General features: G+C 44.4%; 2 protein-coding genes and 1 long non-coding RNA gene across 3 annotated transcripts in view; 2 read left to right on the top strand and 1 right to left on the bottom strand.

Moving 5' to 3' along the window:
* The window catches only part of LOC135919827 (uncharacterized), a 167,889-nt gene that overhangs the window by 22,673 nt on the left and 118,393 nt on the right, over positions 1-26,823 (bottom strand). The window lies entirely within an intron of this gene.
* LOC135919833 (connectin-like) overlaps positions 948-26,823 on the top strand; it is a 78,507-nt gene continuing 52,631 nt past the window's right edge. The window contains exon 1 of the mRNA XM_065453783.2: positions 948-1,269. Coding sequence (XP_065309855.2) covers positions 1,103-1,269 — 167 coding nt within the window. The 5' untranslated portion in view covers positions 948-1,102. The remainder of the gene's footprint in view (positions 1,270-26,823) is intronic.
* On the top strand, positions 15,407-23,161 carry LOC139059738 (uncharacterized). The gene is made up of 3 exons (XR_011514337.1): positions 15,407-15,652; positions 17,156-17,263; positions 22,365-23,161. It is a non-coding gene; the product is annotated as an uncharacterized lncRNA (long non-coding RNA).

The following is a 26,823-nucleotide window of genomic DNA, read 5'->3' as shown; positions in this document are numbered from 1 at the left end:
TCCCCTGTACTGTATCGTAGGACGCAGTCGAGGCTCCTGGTTGAGCTGCGAGCGCTACCGGACGCTCTTGTTTGTTTGCCGGAGCGCTAGAGGGCGTAGCATAAGTGGGGCACTCTTCTGTCCAACGCTTCTCGTCGGCGTTGTGCGAAACAACGATAGGTCAACAAGCAAGCGCGCATGGACGGAGGCGCCGTTTACTCGACCGGAGCAAAGGGCCTGCAAAGGAAGAGACGAATAATTTGCATCACGAAAAAAGCCAGACGCCTAGGCCCTTTGCGTCTCAACAAACCCAGACCGTTCCCCTCAAAGCTAGGAAGATCGGGCACCACGTATCTAGGAGCGCTTCGTCCACCGGTAACAATATACATGATTGAAATCCTTCACATAAGCTGCAGAAAATTGCCGAAAAAGAAGGCGTCTACCTACAGGCAAGGCGTTTAAACGAGTAGCGGAAGTTTCCCTTGGCAGTTTATTGTGCGGAAACCTATAAGTTTCACTTGCGCGAAGCGCGGGAAAGCTTATCCTCGCGTAAGTTACGTTTTGTAGAAGCGGCCGCTGAACATGACTGTCGGAGATCGTGGAAATGGTTCCTGGCACCGAGCGATTGAGGCACCCTGAAAGGGGAGCGTTAGGATGCTACAGATGATACAGGCGCCCTTGAATGGGCAGCTAGCAAACTAACGGAAAATTGAGACAGGGCCAAAAGACACAGCCAGAGAAAATGATATTGGTCGAACGAGCAAAAAGCGCGAGAGAAAGCGGGCGGACGGACGATCGCGCGCTAGTGCGAGCATAACGAGCGCATGCGCTCGTTAGGCAGCCGCATGCGACCTCGCGGCCATCTGGTCCCTGCTTCTCGTCGGCGGCAACACGCGGACGGCACGACCTCGGTGGGGCGCGCGCTCGCCGCGCCGCTACGCGGCATCGCTCGAGAGAAAGCGGCGCCGCATCGTCCTCGTCATCCGCGTCGAGGAGAAGGCCGGCCAACGCTGCCGCCGCTAGCGAAGCGCGTCGGGCCAGACCGGCGAGGAGGGACGTCGGCGTGGCCGAGTGTGTGCGGGACCGCGAGCACGCGTTGCTCGCTGGCGGACTGCGACGAGCCATGGCGAACGAGACGGACTCGCTCCGACGGCTTGGCGGCAGCGGCGATGCCGGCGCACGTGCACTCACTGGCGCTGGATCAGCGAGGCGCAGGAAGAGCGCGAGACATGCAACCAGGAGCGGCGTGCCAGCGCGTTGTCAAACTTCGACGCAGCACCGTAGCTCCAGGTGAGCACAGAAATGCGTTGTGGGCCAGCGGCCGAATTTACAAAGCTTTTCGGTCGTAAGTGCTCTTTCCCACTAGCTAGTAGCCTTCACTAATGTATGTCCAGCATCACGATTGGCTGGAATTTTCGATTACGAACAATTCCAGCGAAAGGGCCTTTTTGTGAATACGGGTCGAGATGGCTGGCAGGCAACGAAACACTGTCCGGCATGACAGCGAACACCTCAGCCGTGTTCGAAGCAACGCTTGTAGAGAGGCGGAAGTTTCAAGTTCACTGGCCAAGTAATTCTTAGTTTGAAGGATCTTTACTATGTTTTCGATTATGGCGAAAATCACTAAATTATGGATGCCAATGCAAATTATGTCGCTCCACCCTGCGCAACTGCTCCTAAACGCGGAACTCCGCCTCACTGGGTGAAAACGAAGTGGAACTTTGGGCCTCTGGGAACCCTTCTTGGCCATCGGCGAAAGAGTGATTTTGTGGCTTGAATTGGGGTTACGTTGCTTTATTTCCTTCGTTTTAGAAGTATCTACTATCCTCTCGACGCACAACGCACGACGGCTGAAGGTTTACCATATGACGATAGGTTTGCTCTACCCGCGATGAGCGAATTGGTCTAACTGGGCAAGACATCGCCGGTGTGGCGCATTTCCGGAATCACTTGCCTACATAACTAATCGAACAAAAGGAACAGCGTAGCACAAGAGCCTTTGCGGCACTCGGCACGCATGTTTACGCTGTTATGTATACGGATCATGCGTTCACCAGTCACGCGATTGATGAACCGTGAAATTGACCCCCGACATTCAGCTGCATGCCAACGTTCTCGAGAAATAAATATAACGATTTTGCGAATGAACGTCGTATGTTCCGCTGATTGTCAAAACTGTGCTTATACTACCTTTCAGGCATGGTCATACCTAAATCTGGAAGGTAAACGCGTACTTCAATCCTGGCTTAAAACGTAACAACTGAGAACTCTTCCCCTTTTGTTGTTATTTTTTTCTAGATTGTAACTTGGCGCTGCCATTATGGTACGCCACACGTGCAAACGCCTGTGCTGGCCGCCTTATTTGACGAATAAAAACTACTAGTGTGTGTGTGTGTGTGTGTGTGTGTGTGTGTGTGTGTGTGTGTGTGTGTGTGTGTGTGTGTGTGTGTGTGTGTGTGTGTGTGTGCGTGCGTGTGTGTGTGTTTGTGTTTGTGTGTGTGCGCGCGCGCGCGCGTGTGATACGACACTGATTGATCAAACATGTCTCAATAAAATAGTAAAAAGGAACGCATATACGAAGCCCTTCGCATGTATTATTGTCGGAAGCGTGTTCCCTTCGAACGAGTTTATCTCTAGTCTTCCGGCTATCACTCACGATTCGCCACGTTGAGAACCTGCAGTACGTGGAGTGAACGTGGAGTTTGGTTATGTTGGTATTCTTTCGTATGGTCCTTCCTATCTTGCGGAGTTGTGCACACCAGGATAAATTTTTGCGCTTCCTATCATGCTAGTTGTAATAACGCATCCAAGTCTTATTTTACGTTATCTTGAAAAGGTAGCGTACCTCTTGGCATGTTTCGCAGCTCTGCAAAACGACCAAACTGACCAAACTTGCAGCACGAAGTGGTTTATGGGATTAGGATAACGTGCTGTGAACATGGCAACTATCTCGTCCACAGGACGGGCAACTATTGCGCGGACGAAAGAGACGTCGCCAGCGCTCCATACTTCAAGCGTCCCAACCGAGCGCAGTGCTGCCTCAGTGGCAGAAAGCGCGTCTGCTTTCACCCGCAGACGCGTCGCCCGCGACCTCTGTTCTGTCTGCGACGAGACTCTCCATTCAACGACCTTGCGCCCGCCGTGGCGGTACAGCTGTCTCCATTCCCTGACTCCTTTTCATATTACTCGCACGCTATGACGTCACGTAGGAACGTTATCTGCGTCGTATCGAGAGCACTTAGCGAGCGCACAATCGGGACTCTCCATATTGTGTACAGTAGCTCCCTTATCTTCACATTCTTATCCATGCAATATGCGTTTGTTACTCGCGCTTTCTATGTGTACGTGTGCGTCGAGTCACTACAAAATCAGTTCGATGTATTCAGTACGAACTTGTTCTTTTCCTTTTCATCAACGCGTTCCTTTTCATTTTTTTTGCGCGCGCTGTGAACATTCTTATTGGCGAATCAAAGCACGGGGCGTCCGCCCTTGAATTCCATACATAGAGTTTCGTACAAAAGTTGGTGGCAGAAAAGCTGGCATTAGCCAATATACATTTGCTGCCGACACGAAGGTTCATCCTGCATAGGAATGACGCGTCACGGTTAGATGCGAAAAGCTGCCTCTCCGAGTATACGGAAGAAGTAACCATGTCCTCATGTTTTCCTTCGTAAACACCGAATCTCATCCCCCAGACACTGAGATGGAGATTAAACTACGTGTAGTACTTTCTCATGTTGCTGCTGCATCTTGGAATTTCATGCAATCTAGAGGATTTCTAAACGCACTCAAAGGTTGTCTGTAACTACACAGTGGTCCATGAGAAGTAAATTCACAGAAGAATAAAAATGGGTTGGATCGCGTACGGCAGACATCGTGAGCTCCTGACTGGGAGCTTACCGTTATCATTGAAAAGGAAAGTATACAATCAGTGCATTTTACCGGTGATGACATATGGGGCAGATACTCTGAGACTGACTAACGAGCTTGTGAACAAGTTAAGGACCGCGCAAAGAGCGATGGAACGAAGAATGCTAGGCATAGCTTTCAGAGACAGAAAGAGGGCGGTTTGGATCAGAGAGCCAATGGGTATAGACGATATTCTAATCGACATCGACAGAAAAAAAATGGCGCTGGACAGGCCATGTAATGCGCAGATTAGATAGCCGTTGGACCATTAGGATGACAGAATGGGTACCAAGAGAAGGGAAATGCAGTAGAGGACGGCAAAAGTCTAGGTGGTGTGAAGAAATTAGGAAATTTGCGGGTATATAGTTGGAATCGGTTGGCGCAAGACAGGGGTAACTGGAGATCGCAGGGAGAGGCCTTCGTCCTGCAGTAGACATAGATAGCTGAGGTTTTTTTAGCGCACGAAAAGGGACGAAGGACAGTGGCAAGACGCGGACACAGCGCTTGCCACTGTCCTTCGTCCGTTTTCGTGCGCTAAAAGAAACCTCAGTTATGAACCAACACGCCCTAACCTACGCTCTTTCAAGGGACATAGATGATGATAATAATAACGATGTTGATGATTCGATGGACTTCATATACAAGATGAATAGTTTGAGTAATCGTTTCTGAGCTAGTTCTGAAAAAGATTCAGGGCAATGACAATATCCAATGTAAGATGGGTCTTAGAGGCCTGTAGCAGTCCTCAAGATATATTTCTGATTACAACTAGAATTAATCCAGCCATTTCTTGGCCAATTCCCCATTGTGGGTATGAGCGACATGTTCGCTATACAACAACAACAACAACAACAACAACGAACATCCTGTAAATTGTGTAAAACGATTCTCGTGCTACCCGCCATTACCGCTTTCGAGTGTTTACTGCAGCGCCATATTCTCCTCTGGTAATATTAGCAGGCAACACCGTGCTTGAAGCTGCCAACAGTGTCGTAAACAGAGCGAAAGCGCAGGTCACGTTCTACTACACTCACCGAAAAATCAATTAGCGCTAGGCAAGTTCGTCAAGTTTCAGAAGCTCGGCGGCTGCCATCCTTAATAAATTTATTTGCTTAGCTTTATGCCTGCATAAACTTCAAAACAACACTTGCAAATAATCATACGCACTGCAATTTAAGCAGCGCGAAACGATGAAGACAGTAGATATACATACACACGCCCTGAAATACCAAAGGAAATTTCGTTCGTTAAGGCAATCTTATAAAAACCCCATCCCCTCACATTTCGCGAGGTATAGGGGATCTTCGTTAAAGGTAAGCGCCGAGACGCAAAATAACAGCTCACACTACCACACGAAACACCAAACGCACGAAAAAAAAAGACAACATAATGCCCTATCAGCACCAGGCAGCTGTTAGAGGAACGAAAATTATGGGCATGGTTTCAGGAAATGAGAAGAGAACCACAGTAAATTATGGGCATGGTTTCATGAAATGAGAAGAGAACCACAGTACACGCCGAATTAAGTAAAGATGGATACCAAGCCACACTAAATTGGAAAGATTAAAAAAACATGATCAACTTAGATGTGACTACACGGAAATAAAACTCAACATGAAAAGTATGATTTCACGAACAAGACTGCACGTGGTGAAACAGGAAACGGAGCTGCTTTCTGTTTCCTATTTTACCACGTGCAGTCTTGTTTGTGAAATCAAACTCCTATGAAGCAGTGAGCTAAAGGGGTGAGCTTGAGTGCAAAAAAAGAAAAGCCTGCGGAATAAATAAAACAGCTTCTAAAGATACAGCAAGCTGTCACTTCGAACTATGCCACGAAACGAAAAATAAAAAACAACATTCGGGCTGCATCAGTAAATAAATAAATAAATAAATAAATAAATAAATAAATAAATAAATTTGGCATTCATTACAGCATCTGCACATAACAAACGCGAAGACAAGAACAAAAAGCTGCTGAGTAGCAGCTTCACATGGTCCTTGCCCCTATCCTTGGCAGCCAAATAAAGAAACGTATGAATACATTGCATAAGTAACGTCTTAGTTCGAATATATAACAATTGGTATAACTAAAGCAACTACAAAACCAGAATAGTAGTATACAAAGGAAACTGATTATTCAGAATATATATGTAAATTACGAAATACCTACATTACTTGAACAAAAGGCGTTTTGTCGCATAAAGATATAAACACTGTAATAATTTTGCACAAAGAAGGCAAGAAAAAATTACAAAAAGCACATCAAAACTTTTTTCAGGCAATGAAGTAGAGGTTTGGTATACATTACGAGGATTGCCAATATATAGTAAATGGGGATGGTATTATTTTGTTACATACAGAAACAACATAACTACGGGTGTGTACAAAAATGTTAAAAATGCAAATGCCTGTATCTCAAAGATGTAAAAGATAACTCAAGGATTCGAAACAAAGCACACTACAGGCAATCAGTCATACTACCTTCTTATGCAAACAAACATGTTACTGTTCCGAAGGCAGGTCTTCGATAATACACTGTTTTATTGCACCCCTGGAAAATGTTTCTGTCAATGCCATGTTTTTCAGTTTTATTGATCAAGCTTGGTACGCCATATGATAATCCACTGAACCCATAATTGGTAAGTAAAAAAGGTGACAGCCATTTTGCTTTTTCTCTAATTTTATACGAGGTAAGTATGGGCGCAGTAAGGTTACACAATTGGAAAAGATATTCCATTCTTGCATCTGAAGTATTTTTGGCATATTAGAGCAAGGTCAAGATTATAAAAACGTTGCAGGGGGCAAATTTTAAGGGGGGAAAACAGCTCTCGAGTATGGCCATCATGCTGGGCATTTGCTGTATGGCGAACTGCTCTCTTCTGAGCTCTGTATCTATGCGCAGCAGTAAGCAAAACAATAATAAAATACACAAAGTATTCTATTAGAAAGAGACTCTCATAAGCCAGCTAACAAAACGCAAAAAAGGAAAGAAACTCAGCATCCACTAATTCGCACAGTATGTTCGCGAGAGATTACAGACATTTGCAGTCAGTTCCTTTGTCTCGCTATTTCTTGTGAGTTGACTGCGCACAGAGTTGAACGCGCAAACATAGAACACAGGCCCGTTAGAATGAAAAGATTACTGCTTATCGATTCCTTTCTGCTCAAGCACTGCTCACTATCGGCCGATGCTGGTGACAATACAAACGTAGCATCGCTTCGATCACTCGCGAATCGCGGACAGAGTCATGACCTCGCGGCCCAGGTATTGTGAAGAGACCGGGTTTCAGTCTATTTCAAGATAGTAGTGAGAACAATTGGATTTTTCCCGATACCGCTGGTGCCGCTTAGGAGGAGGAGAATGATCACCGCCGTCTTGAACGTTATTCCACCTTCGCTCGCGCTCACCGCCGCAGACGTTGCAATTGCATTCATACACTCGCCGTACTCCTTTGCGGTGTTGAGAAAACCGCTTCAAAATTCCTATGCACTTTGGGTGGATGGCAACGACAGAGTGGTGACACGTTCTTGCTTCGCGGCGATACACGACAGGGCCGCGGTGAACCCTCCACTACTTTTTTTACCTTCGGCGAAAGTAATGCAGAGTGCGAAACGCTTCCGCATGCATATCGCGGGGGCCTGCGGGGAACTCTTGCGGTCGGGTGCCTCTTCTATCGCGCGGCGATCTGTTGCCGAGCCAGCCATGTACTGCGAGAGCCAAAGCTGGCAACGCCCACTCTCGTCGACGGCGCAGTTGCCGGGATGAGGGCTTCGCTGGCCGCGCGATCCGGCGCCCGTCACCTGGCGCGACGCCTTTGCCGCGGCGTCGTGAGCCCTCGCTGCTCCAGTCATTCGGTCAGTGCATGCATGCTTCCAAGAGTGTGAAAGAAAGAAGAAGGAAAGATAACCAGATATATATATATATATATATATATATATATATATATATATATATATATATATATATATATATATATATATATATATATATATATATATATATATATATAGGAAAAAAGCAGTTCTGGGTCCGGGTAAATATTCACAGTGAAGTAGACGCGCGTATGAAGCGGTTTATTGACGTTTCGGCCGGGGTCCGGCCTTCATCATATCACGCCAAAACGATATCATAATCATATCACGCCAAAAGCGTGATATGATTATGAGGCACGCCACAGTGGCGAACTGGATTCATTTTGATAACTTTAGATTTTTTTTTTAACGTGCATCCACTCTCACGGTACACGACCGACCTTGCATTTCTCCTCTTTCCTTAAATGTGGCCGCCGCGGCTGGGGATCGAACCCGCGTCCTCGTGCTTAGCAGCGGAACGCCACAGCCGCTATGGGCCACCGTGGCGGATGTGGTGGAACTCGTGCCAGCACAGTCGCAAAATTGAAATGCGGTGTGCAACAGGTGCAGGCGCAGCACACAAACAACGGGAGCCTGCTTCCTCGTCGTGGCGTCTTTCCGCTCGAACAGAAGCGACCTGATTGTCGATGTCTCTCGCTCCTCTCGTCAGTGTGCAATGCTATCCCACCACAATTGCAGAGGGACGCCGCCTGTCGTTGTACAAGCGCTCGGCTCCGCTCCGCTTTCTTTTTGTTCTTCGTCGCCCATTTTTGGCAGGTGTTCTGACTGAACAACGCGGCCGCGTGAAAGTGTGCACAAAGTGGCACAATCGAAAAACTTGGGCTTTGACCATCTGCTATGCCACTCGGCGCAGGCAGGCAGGCGCCGTTTCGGCGGCGAACGCATTTAGTGCCAAGCTCGCCGTGCTTGCTACGACACCGCTGCACAAAGTGAACTTTTTTTTTATTGCGATAGCATTTATATGGACACACGCGCATTTCTGCCGTCGGCGTTTCCGCGATGTTCTGTATAAAGTCCAAGGGCAATAACATCGTCGCCGCGCGCCATATTCTGTACGTGGGAGCGAAAGCGTACGAGGGTGAGCCGGCGATCCCGGCTCAATCTCACGCACCCAATGGAAGAAAGCGGGGAGGAAGCGCGCCGCATTCCGTCGCGCCCAATGCTTCGGGAGGAGGGTAGGGAAGATGTGGGGGCGCGTCTTACTCCAGCAGGCGAGAGTCCGCGCCGCGTTGTGTTTTCGAAGCTTAGTTCGCGTTGATGCGAGCGGCAATACGAAGGCCCATTCGCTCGCTGCTGCTGCCGCGTTTCCTCACTGCAGCGTTCCTTGTTCTTTCTTCGCATAACATGATATTTGGCACGTCGCTGGCGCTGCGCATGGATACATGCGTGAAAAGTTTCTCGAAATTGTAGACCGTCCGCCAGGCGGGAGAAACAGCCACCTTGTTGTGCTAACGGAGAGCAAATAATCAAAGTTTCTTCACGGGGCATTAAACAAAAAAGCAACAGGTTTTTTTTACAGGTTTATTTATCTTTGAAAACGTGTCCCAAGATTTGCTTCAAAGCTTGTTTCAAAATTAGACTTGTCAAACATGTTATATCGTTTAATCGCGTTTTTGCAGTGCTAAATAAATTTTGCATGATGTTTTCTTAAAGCAACCTTTTGAATATGTGAAGTGTATTTCGAACGCAAGAGTTATACGGTTAACATTCGCACGCAGAGACACAGTGCCAAATAATACTGTGAAGCCGCAATATATTCGCTTTTAAACTTCATAATTTTGCCTGAAGAAATACATTATTTAAAAGAAATTGGGTTATTTTCATAAAGTCCATGGTTTCATATAGGCAAGCACGAAGCTAACCGACAACAAACAACGCTTTCATGGTGAGTACACCACTCGGTAATGCCCTGGCGCCCCCCACCTCCGCCTGCATGAGTGCACGTCCACACACACGCACGTGCTCACGTGCATGTGCGTGCGTGCGTGTGTGCCACATACACACACGCAAATGTAGTCGCAAATACACTTTCAGAAAGTTTTCCTTTTTAGCTACATATCTGCCCATGAGGGGCAGTGGCATAAGCAGGAGCGCATGCATAAACTCTTTTACGCCTGCAATCAGTGACGGATAGTGTCGCTTAGTTTTGGTGCACTCTTCATATGTTTCTTATATATACCACGACGCTATACCATTATGACGTAATAGTTCTGCGGAAACCCCCAAGGTGGAGTGAAGTAATTAATAAAGGAAAATGAGACATCCGCCCAAACGTAGTTAAGTTGGTAGTAACTAAGTTAGGTCAGATGGTAGAGCGGCTGTCCCGGAAAGGTGGTGGCCCCGGGCTGGAGTCCCGAACCAGGATGAATTTTTCTTCAACTGCGAAGTTTGTATTTCGAGGAACCCGTATGGGTTTCCTTTGTTGCACTTAGCTACGTTTGGGTGGATGTCTCATTTTTCCTTCATTAGCTATACCATTAGGTATCTGTGTCTCAAATTCACTCTTCGTAGTATCTGCACCAAAGCAGGTATGGCAAGCTTCCGTAGTTCCGTGGGAGGAAAAAAATCACGTTGTCAGAGCTACAGAACCAAAGGAGAATCGCTAACGCAGGCGTGCACGCGGCGCGCCTGTTCGCCCACGAGCGGGATGATGCATGCGGAGACCGAGATGCGCGGGCGCGCCTTGTCGAAAGAGCGACGCCGCCCTGTGCCCAAGGACACGGTATAGTTGTGCGTGACAGAGCTGTATGCGGTCTTAATAAGCACCTGCAGTGTTTCGGAAGCTAGAGCTATTCATTCCCTAAGCAGCTCGCAAGTAGATAATGGTTCTTGCCAGCGCACACAACGATAATGTGAACCAAACAAGGAGAGTAACGAAGGCGGCGTTAACTCACTGAACATGAGAGCATTAAGAGTTTTCTTGCTTCATAAAGCAAAACGTGGAAACATGTTATATGACGGCATGCCCTTGAAATGAAATACTTCCGAAAGGTTAGAAATAAGCATGCGACAGCGACAGACGGCTTTTATTGGAAACTTGCGCTTAGTCGGATGTGTTTGGTATATTTCCTGTTTTCAAAGAAAGTAGTTCCAAGGAACTTCATAATGTTTTAACGCTATACCAAGTCTTGCTTGGTGCGGACAACGTGTGTAAATCGCCTGTGGTCAAGGTGTCAGCGTCAATAGCACTCCACTGTTTTCACAGGGCGCAAAACAGGCCACAGCAACTGATGTCACGAGCCCTATACGTCACTGCTTGCTTGGTTAAGGGCTTTGTAAACCATGTCTGATGTAGACGCCTACCTACTCGGTTTGTCTGCCTGCGTAACAAAGACGTCATCAATCAAACTATATAGAAGAATAGGCTAAACGGCGAACGCCAACGCCACGATGCCGTGAATTCAGGTTTTGCTTCTTGGGACGCGGTTTTTCAACCGAAGCTTTCGTTACCTCTTCCCTGATGCTTGGCGTTCGTAGTGGTTTTCACGCCGGTTATATTTGTGGATACATGTAGACGTCTTAGGCTACAACGTATTGTGCTGGCCATTGTCTTGCCGAACAAACAAGTTGGATGACTGGGCATGTACCCGAACAGACAGCTACCTGCTGTTTCGCTTAATACAGGACACTTGGCATGCTGCGTATGTGGTATTGGTATATGCCCATTATCCTTCAGTCCTCCAGAATATATGTGCCAAGACTTAAATATAATAAAATGATATTGCCCCACGCATCCACAGCAGACGCCTCCGGTGGAGCGTAGCCGCTTGATGGAGAGCCATTGCAACGAATTTGCAGCCATGGGATATACTATGGACACTACCGAGTTGTCACTAAGGTGCAACGATTACAACGATATGTACTGTGTCGTGGTCTCATTTGGCACTGTGGTTGACAGCGAGATCGCCACTTCGTGCGTCTTCAGTGGCGATACGGCGTGTCGATATGTTGCTTTAGCGCTAATAGCATTAACGTCGACATTAATCGTAAGCGGGTTCTGCCTGATGTTGCTTGTGTCTAGAGACAAGCCCCACAAACCGTAACCTAAGATTCTTGTGGTAGAGCCCTTTGTTCAGCGTGTGCGTAAGTGACAATGTGGTAACGCAGCTTGGATACTCCGAGGAACACCTGCCAATGGCTAGTGGAGGGATAATCCCTGTGTCTATATGTTCCGTAGTATTCGACCTGTTACGCTCAGTGTTGAACCTGTGCCATTGGGCGTGCCAGTGGAGACGATTCGAGCCACTGAACAGCACGGCAGAGTACACTATACATGTATTTGAATTCCGGGATGTTTGTAGTGCGTCACCGCATCCGGTTCTGGTCAGTGCTTCCGTCCTATGTCTTCGACAGAACTTGTCATCTCTCCTTCTGAAAGACGGATGAACTACCCTGCGAATTCGAAAGCATACTGTTCCCCTTATACTCAGGAAGCATGTTTTCTGAATGCGTATTTAATTTATTAAATAAATACTGCAGGGCATTGGTCATGGGCCAAGCAGGTGGCAAGCAAGTCAAGTCAAGTCAGTTTTTATTTACATCATTATGATGTGGGTAGGCTCAGGCAAAAAGCGAACGGTTTTCGCTTGAAGAAGCCCGAGCCCCCCTACACTCTAAAAATTTTCACACCCTTATGGGTGTAATGCGGGTGTATTCATCTTTTCACCCTTGTAAACACCCTTGAAACACCCTTTTTTAACGAAAAAGGGTGTTCAACAAGAAAACACCCTTGGAACACCCCAGTCTTTCTAATTTACACCCTAATTATAAGGGAGTAAGTGAACAAGCTTACAGTATATGATGAATGAACATTGCCAGTTAAGGCGTTGATATTGGCTGTACATGAAACGCGCGCTACCTGCGCTTGAATCAGGTTGCTGGAATGATTAGATCGGGGCACCTAGGCAGCAGCGCACTGGCTCCGAACAGTGGTCAAAAATGAAGTTTCCCACGAATGTTGATATTGAACGGATGACACTAACGCGCAGACTTTGCATAGCTAGATATATGCAAAAGGCTTCATATGATCAATAGCAAAATATTTACAATGCTATCACTGAATACTTAAAGGTGTGCAACCAGTTAGACTGGGAATGGTTAGGAGTGAGGGCTAACGGTAAATAGCTCACCAACTTACGGTTCGTAGATGACATTGGCATACTCAGCAACACTGCAAACTATTTGCAACAAACGTTTGAGGAACATGTCGAAGAAAGTGTAAGTCTGACTGAGAGTTAGTATGCAGAAGAGAAAAGTAATGTCCCGCAGCGTGGCGAGAGAACGAATGTCATGGTCGGCAGTCAGCCTTTAGAACCTGCGCAGAAATACGTTTATTGAGCTTAATTACTCGCAGGGGCCTCTGATCAAGGAAATTAACAAAAATAAAACATTAGCTGGAGAGCTTACGGCAGGCATTACTAAATCATGACCAGGGAGCTTACTGCTTACCATTGCTTTCTAACGTTACTAACGTATGGGGCCGAAACTTGGAAGTTACCAAAGAAGAAGCTTGGAAAGACGTTAAGGACCGCGCAACGAACGATGGAATGAAAATTATTAGGCATGATGATAATAGACTGGAAGACAGCGATGTGGATTAGAGAGCGAACGGGAATAGCTGATATACTGGTTGACATTATGAGGAAGAAGTCGTGCTGGGCAGACATTGCAATGCGTAAGGGAGAGAACTGCTGGTCTATTGGAGTTGCAAAATGGGTGCTAAGGGAAGGAAAGCACAGTCGAGGACGGCAGAGAATAATGTGGACGTGATGGAATCGGGAAACTTGAAAACACGTGGAACCAGTTAGCACAAGACAGGGGTATTGGAGATCGCTGGAGAAGCTTTCGTCCTGCGATGGACGTCAAAATAAGCTGATGATGATGATGATGTGACGACATCCATGCTAGCTTCGCGGCATGTATTTCATGTTATGTCATGCATGCGTGTCATGCACGTTCTGATAGCTCGATTTCCGCCGATTGCGGGGGGGGGGGGGGGGGGCGCTAGTAGCGGCGTAGCCAAGTGGGGCACACCGGGCACTTGTAACGCTCACTAAAAGTAAAATTTTTGCTGCTATGGCAATGGCCCCGCTCCTTCCCCCTCCACGGTCAATTGGGACCCCCCTCCCCCCTCACACGAAAAAATTTTCTGGTTACGCCACTGTGGGGAGGGGGGTGTAAGATTGCTCTAGACCCCTCCCCCTAACTTGTCAACGGAAACGGGGGACGGGAGGGCAGCTGCCGCCGGGCCGCAAACCTTAGGCAGCCCAATTAACGGCTGCATTTCCCTTTGGACGTGAATACTGCATTAATGCCATTACACTGTAGGATTCGTGGCGGTTCGAGGGCATGCGACAATAAAAAAAACACATACAGCCATCAGAAAGTCTTAGCTTGAGCAGATCTTTGGGAGCTGGGCAAGACTCTCACAAAAGAAAAAAAGCTTGGCACCCCTCTTACAGGCATTGTCAACTCTGGGTCCCACCGCTGACTGTACATTTCCGGTAAAAAAAATCACACAGGAACTCCTCTCGGATTTGTCTAAGTGTGCGTAAGCATTGTGACTCTTCCTCATCGACACGCAGTCCATGTCGTCATCAATGTTATGAGACTTGATCCGACAAGTATAAGCGCCAGCGCTGCCGCGACACGGGCTGCTCTGGTCGGCAGCGCAAGCAAAGTACTGCAGGTGGCGGGGCCAGACGCGCTGGTGACGTTCCGTTCGTTTTGAGCCGTTATCGCTCTTTAGCCCTCCTCATCCGCGACGAACCATTATCAACCGTTCTCCGGCGGCGGCTGCTTGTGGCACGGCCGCGCGAACCGTATCTTGAAAGCGAACTGCATTGTGGACAGAGTGTGCCCACTGCTGAAAACTTCACGCGCTGTGTTCTCACCGTTTACTTCGCTTTGAAAACAGACGCGCGCACACCTATCTTGAAAGTGATCTGCGAAAAGCGCATAGTGCGGCATAAGCTGAAAGCTTCGTGAGCGCAGTGTTCTCGCCGCTTCGGTCGCGTTGAAGCCTTGAAGCGAGAGCTAGCACGAAGGTGAATTCACTCGCTGCTGCGGGTTCTATATTGAAAGATATCGTGCGGTACGGACTGACGGACGGATGGTTTTTCTTGTTGGGGAAGTATAGAAATGCTTACGTTATAAAAAAAATCGCAGGGTTCGCGAATTTCGCGATAAGAACCAACACCAACCTACTCCCCCACCCCCCGCTGAGCGATGCCGTCTTGATCGCCCCCTCCCAACCCCAGGAAAAGGGACACTACCTTTCTATCTCAGTTGAAGAAAGGATGATGAAGCGTTAACAACGACAATAACGGCATTTTCTAACGAGTTGTCTTATGGCCTCTGAGATTTGCGCGCGAAGCTGGCGCGCGCGAACCTGAGAGGCCATAATTGGCCGCTTAAAAGCATAAAAAGACAAAGATAATGCCAAACGACACAACTAAAAATTAAAACAAAGAACTGATCTTAGCTATACTGTTTGGGGAAAAGAAATAAAAAATTAGACAGCCGCAACACACGCCACTAAAGCCACCACCGCCGGCATAACGCGGAACCAGCTGTTGGCAACATTCATTCGCGCGTCATTGCTTCGTCCTCGTCGTCTCCGCAACGAGAGCCGCCATCTTCTCGCGCCTAACGTTTTCTATGGTTCTGTTCTCTGCAATCCGCGCACACAGCTCATCGGTGGTTGCACGTCTGCTCGGCGTCGCAATGCGGCCTGCGTCATTTTCTGGTGCTCGCGCAATCGGTGTGAAACATGTCGCATGCGAAATGTTTGATAGAAGTGCCTCACGTCCAAGTCAAGCCGCCGTACGGGTGTATGGCTGTGCGCCCCGTTCTCGGAAGCGTCGACGGGTTTCCGGCATGCGGATTTCAGGTACGTGCAAATGCGTTTCGCCCTCCTATTGAGCTCCGGAGCAAAGCGTGCAATATATCATGTGAAAGATGCAGTGCCCGTGATCATGGTGTGAATTTCGAGCGGCAAACGAGAACTTTGGCACTTAAAGCACACCGCGGCTGCTAAGTCAGCGTGGAAATTGTTTTACGTTACCGTAATATGTTGCTGTCAGTCTAATCTGCGGCTTGTGGATAGCTAGCCCATAGGCGTTTGCTTGTGGCAGCGATAGGTGTATAAATGGAAGCGGTAATAATTTTCGAGAGCAGAGTTTTTTCGCTCGATGTTTGGTCGTGTTTATGGCGTTATGAAAGCTAGAAAACTAAATGGCTTGATCGTGCTTAGTTCCAACTCTAAGGGGCGTAACGTTGGCGCTGTATATGTTTGTTTTCGGTGTCACGAGTACCACTTTCATGCTTTTGTTGCATGAGAGTGGTAGCTGCTGCGTGCCGTCTGGGTAGAACACAATAAAAGCAATTTCCTCACTCATACGTATGCAATGTGAGGTAACAAAAGTTCCAGCGTTTTATTCGGAGCGTAAATATCCAGTATAGTTTAGTAAGAAACTCAAATTATGTGTTAGCTTAGTAGGCGTGAAACAAGTGAAACTCGCATTCCTTTTTGAATTGTTCGCCCAAACTGCACCGCCCCCAGATGCGTCATCGGGTAATTGACAGTAGCTTCGCTACGTGAGTTGTTTTATGCGCCTATATTGCCCGGTTAAGTATCCTGTTCATTTATGCTGACGCTCGTTCATCTTGATTTTAAGCGGTTACTATCCCCGAGTACCGGACGATGCTAAACTTGTGAGGTGTAGCAAACGCGGGAAATTCAAAGTGGCGTGGCTGCAAGGCCCTGTTTTTACGTTTCTTGCATTCAAAGCCAACAGACACAGTATCACTGATTTATTTTCCATTTCTGCTGTACTTGATCAATCTAATGTAACAACTGCATCTGCTCTTTAATGTTCTCCATTTACTGTGTAGTCAGCTTGGCTGGCACCTTCTCTTCAGAGGATGCCGCTGTGATAGCTCTTTCGTATAGCACATGCCTCTAGGCCCTTGTGTTTCAAGGGCTCCCGCGAGGCAGCAGTGCTCCAAGTAATTTTACCATTCTATATATTTTCTATTTTGCATCATTATTCCACGATGGATTTTAATGTTAATAGTATTTGTCATTAGTCATCGCCATAATGTTATAGCACGTAGATTTTACGCACTTCACATCGACAATTTTTAGGCCAGTTTACAGCCAAGTCACATCTTCCATAATACATCGTCAACATTACCACTTGTCATGGCGCTCTTTGGCCAAACCTGGCCCTTGCGCCATAAAACACCACACATCATCATCATCAGCTTGGCTGCCAGAAAATGCTTGAATTTCTTTCAGTATCCACGTGACGAAATATTTCACTGACGGCCGTGTGTGAAACACGCAAGATGACAAAACTGATAGCAAAATGATGAGATATTTCTTTTATAGCGTTTGGACTTGGGCCTGGCGACAGCACACCCGACATCGCCAAAGTGCAGCCTATCAGTTGAGTGCCCCCGAAGGGACCATCAACATTGGAAAATGAAGCAGAGCCAGGTAGGGGCAATTTTTACTTTGGAACAGAATACTGACAGCTGCCTCTTTTTTAAAGAACTAAATAACATATTTACTAACCAATCCTTTCTCTTTGTGCAGCCTACATAGAATTGTTTTTTGCTTGTTATACAGACCTTCAGAAAGCAGTTCGCAACCCCTTTTTGCATGCACAAATAAATAAAGAGGAGTGCACTTTCTGAAGAAATTGATGCACTGAAATGTGCGTTCGACACACAGTGAGATGCAATATAACCAACAACTTTAAAGCGGTAAAAAAAATTTGAAACATGTTCTAACATCATAGCCCGCCTTGGCATGCGGATCTAAATATAACAGCAACGGAGGTGCATGCAGAGAAGTGTTTGTAAATGTTTGCAAGATATGTACATTGTCTAAGAAATTGTTTTTATTTACTTGGAGCTTCTTGATGCCATGGCAGCGCAGTAAAAGCTCAAAATGATGCCCCTGCTCCTAATAAAGCACTTTTAGATTTTAAAATTAAATTATGGGCTTTTACATCCCAAAACCTAAAGTTTTGGTAACCTGGCTTCTTTAATGTACACCTGAATCTAAGTGCATAAGCGGTATTGCATTTTACCCTCATTGGAGGGCAGCTGCCATGGCCTAGATTGAAGCTGGGACCAGCATGACTGAGCAGCATGGCATCATAGTAAGTGGGCTATTACACCAGGTCAAAATGAGAAATACTGCTTAGAACTACCAACTTCTTGGCTCACAAGCACTTTGCACTAAGTTAAAGGAGTATGTAGTACTGTCAGTGGCCGTTTATGTACCAATTTCTTTTTAACCTGACTCCATTATTAAAGTGCGAAGCTCCAATTAGTCAAAACCAGCCTAAATTACAGAACCAGCTCAAAACACGCACCATGTATAGCTGGATTTGGACATGAAAATGGAGTCAATTCATGTCGCCGAAAATGCGGTGGCAGTCACACTATTTCATGCATTTTGCCTAAAACATAGTGAATAATAATTAATCAATTTCTAAAATATTCTTTTCAAAAAGTTTTTTTCAAGCATGAAAGGAGGAGCCAAATGGTGTTCAGGTGCACGAGCAGTTAGTTGCACTGCACTTCTTGCATGTGTTCACTGGCTTCTTTCTAGCTTGAAAGAAAACTTTGTTGCACCTATTGAGCAGTAGAAAGCTGGATTGGGAATTTTTCAGGATGCTCTACAATTTTCGCACTGGCACTTTTGCTTTGAATATAATATTTGAGCAGTTAAGTAATCGTTACTAACTAATTAACTAATTAGAAGAAATGTAAGAATTGGTTTCACTTCCTCAAAACGATGGCAAACGACATTGCCTTGGTGCTGTCCAGCTACGTGGCACTTGTACATATTTAAAGCTTGCACATGTCATACAGACCACCTGGTAATTACAAGGCATATATAGAAGTAGCTAAGTTGTGTGAGCCAGCCATATGTAGCAAATCATGAGAAACAGCCATGTTTCTTTCACTTAAGGGCATGATAAGATTTACATGCTCGACAACTTGCATCAGTGTGTTCTAGGCCTGTTCGTAGTTTAGCTGCTACATAAACAATATTTCTCCACATGTAAGCTCATATGCATCTTTCAAGTATATTGCCCCGTGTGTCCAAAATAAACCATCCTCACGCTTCCTTCATTATGTATACATCTGTTGCTGTGCTAAATTTTTAACATGCAACTGCACAAATTTTCATCTAGTTTACATATTTGCTTGTTTGGTGGCTTTATTTCTGAACAAGTTGTTTTCGTTAAACCCTGTTGCACACAGCAGTACACAGCATTTCTGCCTAGAGTGGGAATTGTTTTTTTTTTCAGATTGACATAAATACACCTTGCCTGGGCAATGTAAGGCATTCTACATAACACGGCCCTGCAATAATGTTTCATATTGCATTCCAGCATCATACAGAACTGTTTACTTACCAGATTAGAATATGTATAAGTGTTGGAAGTAACAGAACTGGAAGAAGCCAGCAGATAATGAGGCCAAGGAAAGCATAGAGGAACATGTTTTAAGCTTTTATATGAAGTATAGAAATGATGAATTCTAGGTAAGTGAAAGTGGATTAAAAGATATCCACCTCTTGGTGGGGAACGGACCCATAACCTTCACATTACGCATGTGATATACTAACCACTGTGGTACTACGGCCGTGTTCGAGCGTCGACAATCTGAGGGACCATTGTGGACGGTTGAATGCTGCCTCGGTGGCACAGTGGTTAGTGCATCGCATGCCTAATGCAAAGGCTGTAGGTTCGTTCTCCCCCCATGCCTGTCTTTTTTTACCATTTTCATTTCCTTTTATCATTTCTACATTTAAATAGAAAATTACAAATAAGTTTCCACATGCCTTCTCTGGCATCTTCCAGCTGTGATTCAGAAAAATTTTGACCCTCAGTATCCGTTCTTCTCGTTTGGAAGAACAGGAGCTTCATTTTAAAAATAATGAATTCACCTTGTTCAGCATCTCAATGTGGTCTCAAATCTTATCACAGCATGTGTATTACTAAGTGAAGTTTTTGTTAAGATGATATAGCATGGGACCTAATTAGTAGCCTTTGTGTACAGATATATGACTAGTCTAATAAATAGGAGGATTTTAAGAAGCACTTCTAACATGGTCTGAGCATGTGTTTAAAAAAACTAATCTAGCATGATTTCAGGCATAGCTGTTGCCCCTGAAAAATATTTGGATCATCTGCATTGGCATTGTTTTTAGAGAGCACCAATACTGCTTTGATAGAAGTAGCCTCGTGGAACATGAAGCATCGCTTCTTGCTTATCAAGGAAATATTATCTGCATATCTGACGTGCATGTGTCATATGCTCGAATGCTGTTTAAAGGCTGCTAATAAGAAAATTACTTCACTTGCCTTCCAGAGATTGCTTCAGTAGTCTATGCTACTCGATCATAAACAATTTACCAGAGTGAACTTTCATCACAGTTGACTTTGCAATGTTTATGCAAAATACAATTGCCTACTAGACATGTGACTGCACTAAAACTTGGAATTAATGACCAGTAAGATTTATGGGACCAGCAAAACTTAGTTTATTACTCCAGAACAAAATGCGAGGCACTTCGGTTATTTCTGCCATAGAGTTTCTTACAGTAATTACTAGAGGGAACTCTGGCGCTGCAGTCGTACCACCATGGGAATGATGGGAAGCACATGGATTTGTCTGATATTCGTGCTTGTGAATTCAGACGTTCTTGTGGCTTCGTATATTATACGCTGTATAAATCTTATTGTCGTAAATTTCAGCGCAGTCTATACTCTTCGAAGTACAGAAGACGGCGCCAACACGCACAATTGCTATTAATTGCAACGATTGAGCTTGTCCAGGTAGTCAAATCGAAGGGCACCAAGCGTCTCAAGGCACTAGTATGCCCGCGATAAATTCATCAGGGCGTTGCACTCGCTTGTCGTTACATGCCTCCGTTGCTTAATGGTTTCAATATCAGACTTCTGTTCTAGAGTTCCTGTGTTTGAATCATGTTGTCGGACGATGTTAATGTTTATTTATTACACAGTATATTGTTGAAAATGAGTAGAATACAAAGTCGCAAAGCCGTTTGAAGCCAAACAGACGAAGTTTAGGCAAATCCATGTACTTCCCATAATTTCCATGCTGGTACAGCCGTTCTTGTTTGATCTCCTGTGGACACTAACGTCAGAGTTCCCTCTAGTAATTATTGTATGAAACTCCGATTTCTGCGCCTCGCTCGTGCAGAAGCGGCACCACACCTGCTGCGTAAACATGCACTACCTTTCGGCCGAGTGCAGGGAATGCTGTGAACTCGCCATGTACATAGCCTGCACTAAGTAAAACAAATCACAACGTGCAGTTGCTACCACGTTGAACTGGTGGAATGAGTAGTGAAATGCAGTACCTCCTGAACTAGTTCAGAAAGTGCAGGTTAATCAAGTGGAGATTATATAGCAACAGAAGTTGAGTGATTCTGCATTACATTCACGAAATATACTTCATGATACTTTTCCATTTATTTCCTCAGTTATTAAGAATCCCTTTTGCATTGTTGGACAAAACTACTGAATGCCAACATATTTTCCAGCATTCACTGGTAGCAAACATGTCAAAACATGTTCTAGTGTCTGGATTGCCGCTTTAGCTGTTAACCCCCAAGTTAATTCCGGAAAATGTACCAAATGTTTTACGTACTCAATTTTCGGTGTCATTTTCTTTCTAAAAATATATTACTTCATTGGTCTCTGGTTAGAAATAACACAAAAATAAGAGCTGCTCTTGGGCAGCTTTCCCTCAATGCCGACTGTAACTCATCTTTGACAACAAGAGCAGCATAACGTCGGGCAGAAAGAGTGCAGCTAGTCATTGGCGATATTGGTACTACCTCCAGTCACTAGTACAGCTTGTGATCAATGGTTAAAGGTTGCGACTTTGTTGCTGCCCAATTTTAATTCTGCAGCTGTTACACTTGTGTGTAGCATGTGTACGTACCTGTGCATGCATTAAAATGACTTCACGCTAGAGCAAAGCAACTAGTGCAGAGAGGCATTAGTCATCTGTATATATTTGCTTTGTAAAGATGCACTAACTTTATCTTTTGCAATATAGACTTGGCGCTCATTGGCCAAAGATGCCCTTGTGCTACTAAAACCTACCAATTAATTCGCTTTTTGCAGTAGCAGGTGCTTATTCCTTTTTCAGAATCGGTCTGCGAGTTCTAATTTGTTTTTCTTGAACTGTGCAATTCCCACTCACAGGACTGCATGTCATCTAAGGTGTTCCTTTTTCAATCAAGAATGTTGAGGTTGTGTTTGTGAAACTCGATTTCTTGCCTCAAACGAGCTTGTACAAACTGACCAAGCTGATAATTCTACCTGCTTATATAATAAATGTGTTGCGGTTATGAACCCTCATAATGAATGACACACAGTATAAAAATTTTATCTAATAAAACAATTTAATGAAAATTTTCATGTTTTTCGCGTTTGTGTTCACTTCTCTACTCCTGTCCGTGTCCTGTCTGCATGCCTCACCTCTTTTTTTGCATATTAAATATCGTATAAACGTAACCATGCTTTTTTACCACAATGCAGGGGGAAAAGGTTCCGGTAACACTGCATTCAGTATGGTGGCCCAGACGTGTATGCAAGCAACCTCCTTCATGTGGACCAAGAACTACTCTGCAGTGTCTCACAGACTTCCATGCGAAGCCCTCAACATTCTCGTCTCAGTGGAATGGCTGCTCATCTATCTGCGTGTCCATCACCAAGATGGCCAGTTGCAAAGCTCCTGTACCCGTTTAAGACTGCTTAATGATTTTTTTTATTTAGTTTTCATGGTTAGCCGTAGAATCTTAACATTTTTGATGTTTCTAAAGTTTTTACCTGGCCCAAAGTGGTGCAATAACTTTAAACCAGTGTAATGTATTTAAGTGATGCTCACTCTAATGCCTATCTGGTTTTGTTTGTGTTTAAGAAATTTGAATGTCTGATGAGGTAACAGCATTTAAACTTGTCATCGTGGCTCTTTTCAGTGAGCTGCTAGGAAATAAGATGCAAAACTTATCACACGCCAGTTGTAGCATTTTTGTTTTCAAGACTAAAGTATACATGTTTCAAAAGATGGAAAGTGGGGAAAAAAGCCTCAAGAACATAATCATCCTAGGATTGTCATGTCCTTACAACTCTGCAATGGCTAATGCCTCATACATCTTGGGAGCACATTGGTCGCAATGCCTACAGGTATACTTGATAAGAGAATAACTTGCACTCAGATTTTCCACGCAGTTGATGGCTGATAGCTTTTGTTTGTCGTCTTCATGTTACTACTATGTATTCAATATTCATTTACATGTGCTGCGGTTTTTTGCAGTCACACACACACACACACACACACACACACACACACACACATACACACATATATATATATATATATATATATATATATATATATATATATATATATATATATATATATATTCTTCGTTTCAATAAAAATTTAGTTGAGAGTTAGCGCTCATCCTGTCTGCTTCTAGTCTGTGTCCGTGTCACTTCGCGCTACAATCCAAGATCAGGTTACTGTACCAACTTGCCCAACTTTTTATCCTTGTGTTAAAGACACACTCAGACTTGTTCTTACTTATGTGACCGGTTATTTTTGTGCTTTATAATAAGATGCAGTGCTTTTCAAATGAAAACATGTGATAGTTCGTAGTGAGGTTATTTAAAAAAACTGTGCTGCTTAAAATTTAATTGAGCAAGCCTGTGCCATTATTCGGTGCTTATGTCTTTGTATTGGTATGGTTTTACTCATCTTCCTTTTTACTTTTAAAATGTGCAAACATTATTATGTACCCATTTCTCTTGAATGAAATAAATACTTCTGACATTTCGTCACAAATTTTACAATGATTTTGTTGAATTAGGTAACCTTAGACTAGCTGATTGTTATTCTGGTAGCTTAACTTACAATGCCTGTAGAATATTCAATGCAAGCACATGGTAAAAAATACACTAAGTTATTGGGTATAAGCAGGTCACTGTCAGTAAATGGAGCATACATATATTTCAGAAAATAGTGCATGCTTACATATTGAACAGCATGCACAGCTACACATGCTGTTTTATTCGTAAATGCTGAAAGATTATTCGACGTGGAAGCACTTTGTTCTTGGGCTTTGAGTGCTACCTTTAAGTCATATATGTGAAGGTACTAGTAGAAGCATCCCGTGGAGATAAATGACAACTTTGATGAATAGAGGTATAAAATATGTGCTTAAAACGGCAAAAAACTGCTTGACAGGCAAACGTATGCTTCTGTAGTACTGCACTTGTTACCGTCGCCAATACATGCATTGCTTGCGCTCTATTGCATTCAATATGAGCTACAGCAGCGAGCTGTGGTGTCTTTCCCTCCTGGTCGAGCTGGTGTTGCGAAAATTTTTGACCAAGAAAAGTGGAGGTTTTTAATCATTTCTGAAATGCATGTAACTATGCTTTTGGCTGTGTGCTGTTTCCACGGAGTTATAAGTACTGGTGCACCAAGGTGCGGGAGATCCTGTGTCCTTAGTGCAGCGCGCATTGTTATTGCGCTCTGCATCCTGCCGGCAGTGTACTATCACTGCAGAGGAAGATTACGAAAGCATGGCGTGTGTGCCTTGCTGCAATGGCGAAACCTTAAATTGTTTGCCTGAAAGGGCCGCACGTTATGCTACCACATGACGGACCAGAAGCGCAATATGACGACGCCTCACAGATTCTGGCTCATACTGAACAAGGTAGTATCATAGCTAAGGCTAGGCAGCATTCACAACAGCTAGTCTGCCCATTAACTACATGGCTGTAGTGAACGCTAAAATACTTGCAGGTATAACACCCTTTTGGAAGGGTGTTGTCACATGCTACACCCATATTTAAAGGGTGGTTGTCTGTGTTACACCCCATATAGAAAGGGTGTTGTTTGCTTTACACCCATAGGTGAGGTGACGTCATATTAACACCCCTTCTTTTGTGGGGTGTTAATGTGCACCCTTTGCTTGGGGTGTAGCAATACACCCAAAAAGGGTGTCACCCATGGGACAAGCCATTTACACCCTTAAGGGTGTTAAATTTTTTAGAGTGTACATGGAGTACAGCAAGGTCAAAAAGTTTTAAAAAAAGTACAAAATCCACACACACTACATAACAGAATATAATACCAGAAATTCAGAACAGTTGATATAAACTCTTGGTACGTGTTCACTAATACACAGTGCAGAGCTGTTCACAGATGAAAATGTCCTTCCTATCACACTTTAACGCAAAGGGAATACAGCGGAGCAATACAGAAAAATCGTTATTAGTGAAATCCAGAACAATCGATGTAAACTCGTCGTACATGGTCATTAATACACAATGCATAGGTGTTAACAGAGATGCAAATGTCATTCGTGTCAGACTTTAATGCAAAGGGAATACAGCGGCTTACAAAAAATGATTTCTTAGTGTTTGTGTACTAGATGTTTCAAGAGAAAAACGTTCAAATATGAATTTATTTAGTAACCTTGGAACTGCATGACGCATCATCTGTCGACCATGTTCTGTACGGCAAAAGGGAATGGTCCAACGTTCGTGTTTTCGAAACGAGTATGGCGTTGAGTTTGCTTCGAGGGATGACAATGCTGTCAAGAAGTTGTCATTGTGAAGAATTGATTTTTTAAACCTTACGGCTAAGAAAAATTCATATAGCTTATGAACGGGTATGATTTTGAATTGCTTAAACAATTCTTCGGTGTGTGCGAGGTAGTCGACATTTGCTATGTAACGTACTTCTTTCTTTTGCAGCATGTGTATTTTGTGCAGGTTAGTTTGAGTAGTAGTGCCCCAAACAAGGAAACAGTAGTTAACATATGACATGAATAACGTGTTGTATATTATTAACTTAATCGACACAGGTAGATAGGAGCGAAATTTTGCGAGCATTCCGACGCACTTTGATAAATTGGTTAAAGTGGAGCTAATATGAGGGTCCCAGCTCATGTTCTTGTTAAAGAAAATTCCTAGTGTTTTTACTGTGTCTACTACCTCTATAATAGAATTGCCTATTTTTAGCCCAATGTCTGATGTAACGATGCTCTGCCGGTAATGAAAAAGTACCGCTTTTGTTTTCTTACTATTTATTATCAAGGAATTTGCTGCGCTCCATGATTTCAACTTTTCTAATACGCTGTTTACGCTTGAAATGAGCAATGGAATGTTATTACCCCTAAACAAGATACTCGTATCGTCTGCATACAGAAGATATTGTGGAAGGTTGCTGATATCTGTTATGTCGTTTATGTATATATTAAACAATAGCGGTCCTAAGATACTTCCTTGTGTAACTCCAGTGGTGATTGGTTGAAGGGTTGAAACATGCTGATCTATTGTTACACATTGATATCGATGCTGTAGGTAGGACTTTAGCAGACAAGCTGCAGTGCCACGAATTCCATATCGTTCTAGCTTAGTGAGTAGTATTTGATGGTTTAGGCGATCAAAAGCCTTCGAGAAATCCACAAAAACACCTATGCATATCTCCCTGTTTTCAAGTGCCTCGAGGATGATCTCTTTTTGCATTAGTAAGGCTGTTTCAGTGGACCTGTTTGGGCGGAAACCATGTTGTGACGGATTAATGAGGTTAAGCTTATTGCAAAAGTTCATGAGTCTTTTATGAATTACTCTTTCTAGGCCCTTAGAAAAAATCGGCAGAATAGAAATAGGTCGATAGTTGGACATATCGTTTTTATCGCCACCCTTGAAAAGTACAATTACTTTGGAGATTTGCATTAATTTGGGGAAGCAACCTGTTGATAACGCCAAATTATATATATAAGTCAGTAGGGGGGCAATAACATTCAGCACATATTTAACTGGAATAATTTGTATGCCATCAATATCGCGTGATTTGCTATTTTTCAACGAGTTGAAGATATTACATACCTCGCGTTCATCTGTCGGATCAAAATAAATGCTGCGGTTATTCCTAGGAATAGTGCTGCTCAGAGATTGACGGTTTTGTGAACTGCTGACA

Source organism: Dermacentor albipictus, chromosome 4, assembly GCF_038994185.2.
Source record: "Dermacentor albipictus isolate Rhodes 1998 colony chromosome 4, USDA_Dalb.pri_finalv2, whole genome shotgun sequence".
Taxonomy (NCBI): domain Eukaryota; kingdom Metazoa; phylum Arthropoda; class Arachnida; order Ixodida; family Ixodidae; genus Dermacentor; species Dermacentor albipictus.
Note: the sequence above shows the minus strand (reverse complement) of the source record. Positions and strands in the feature narration are given on the sequence as shown.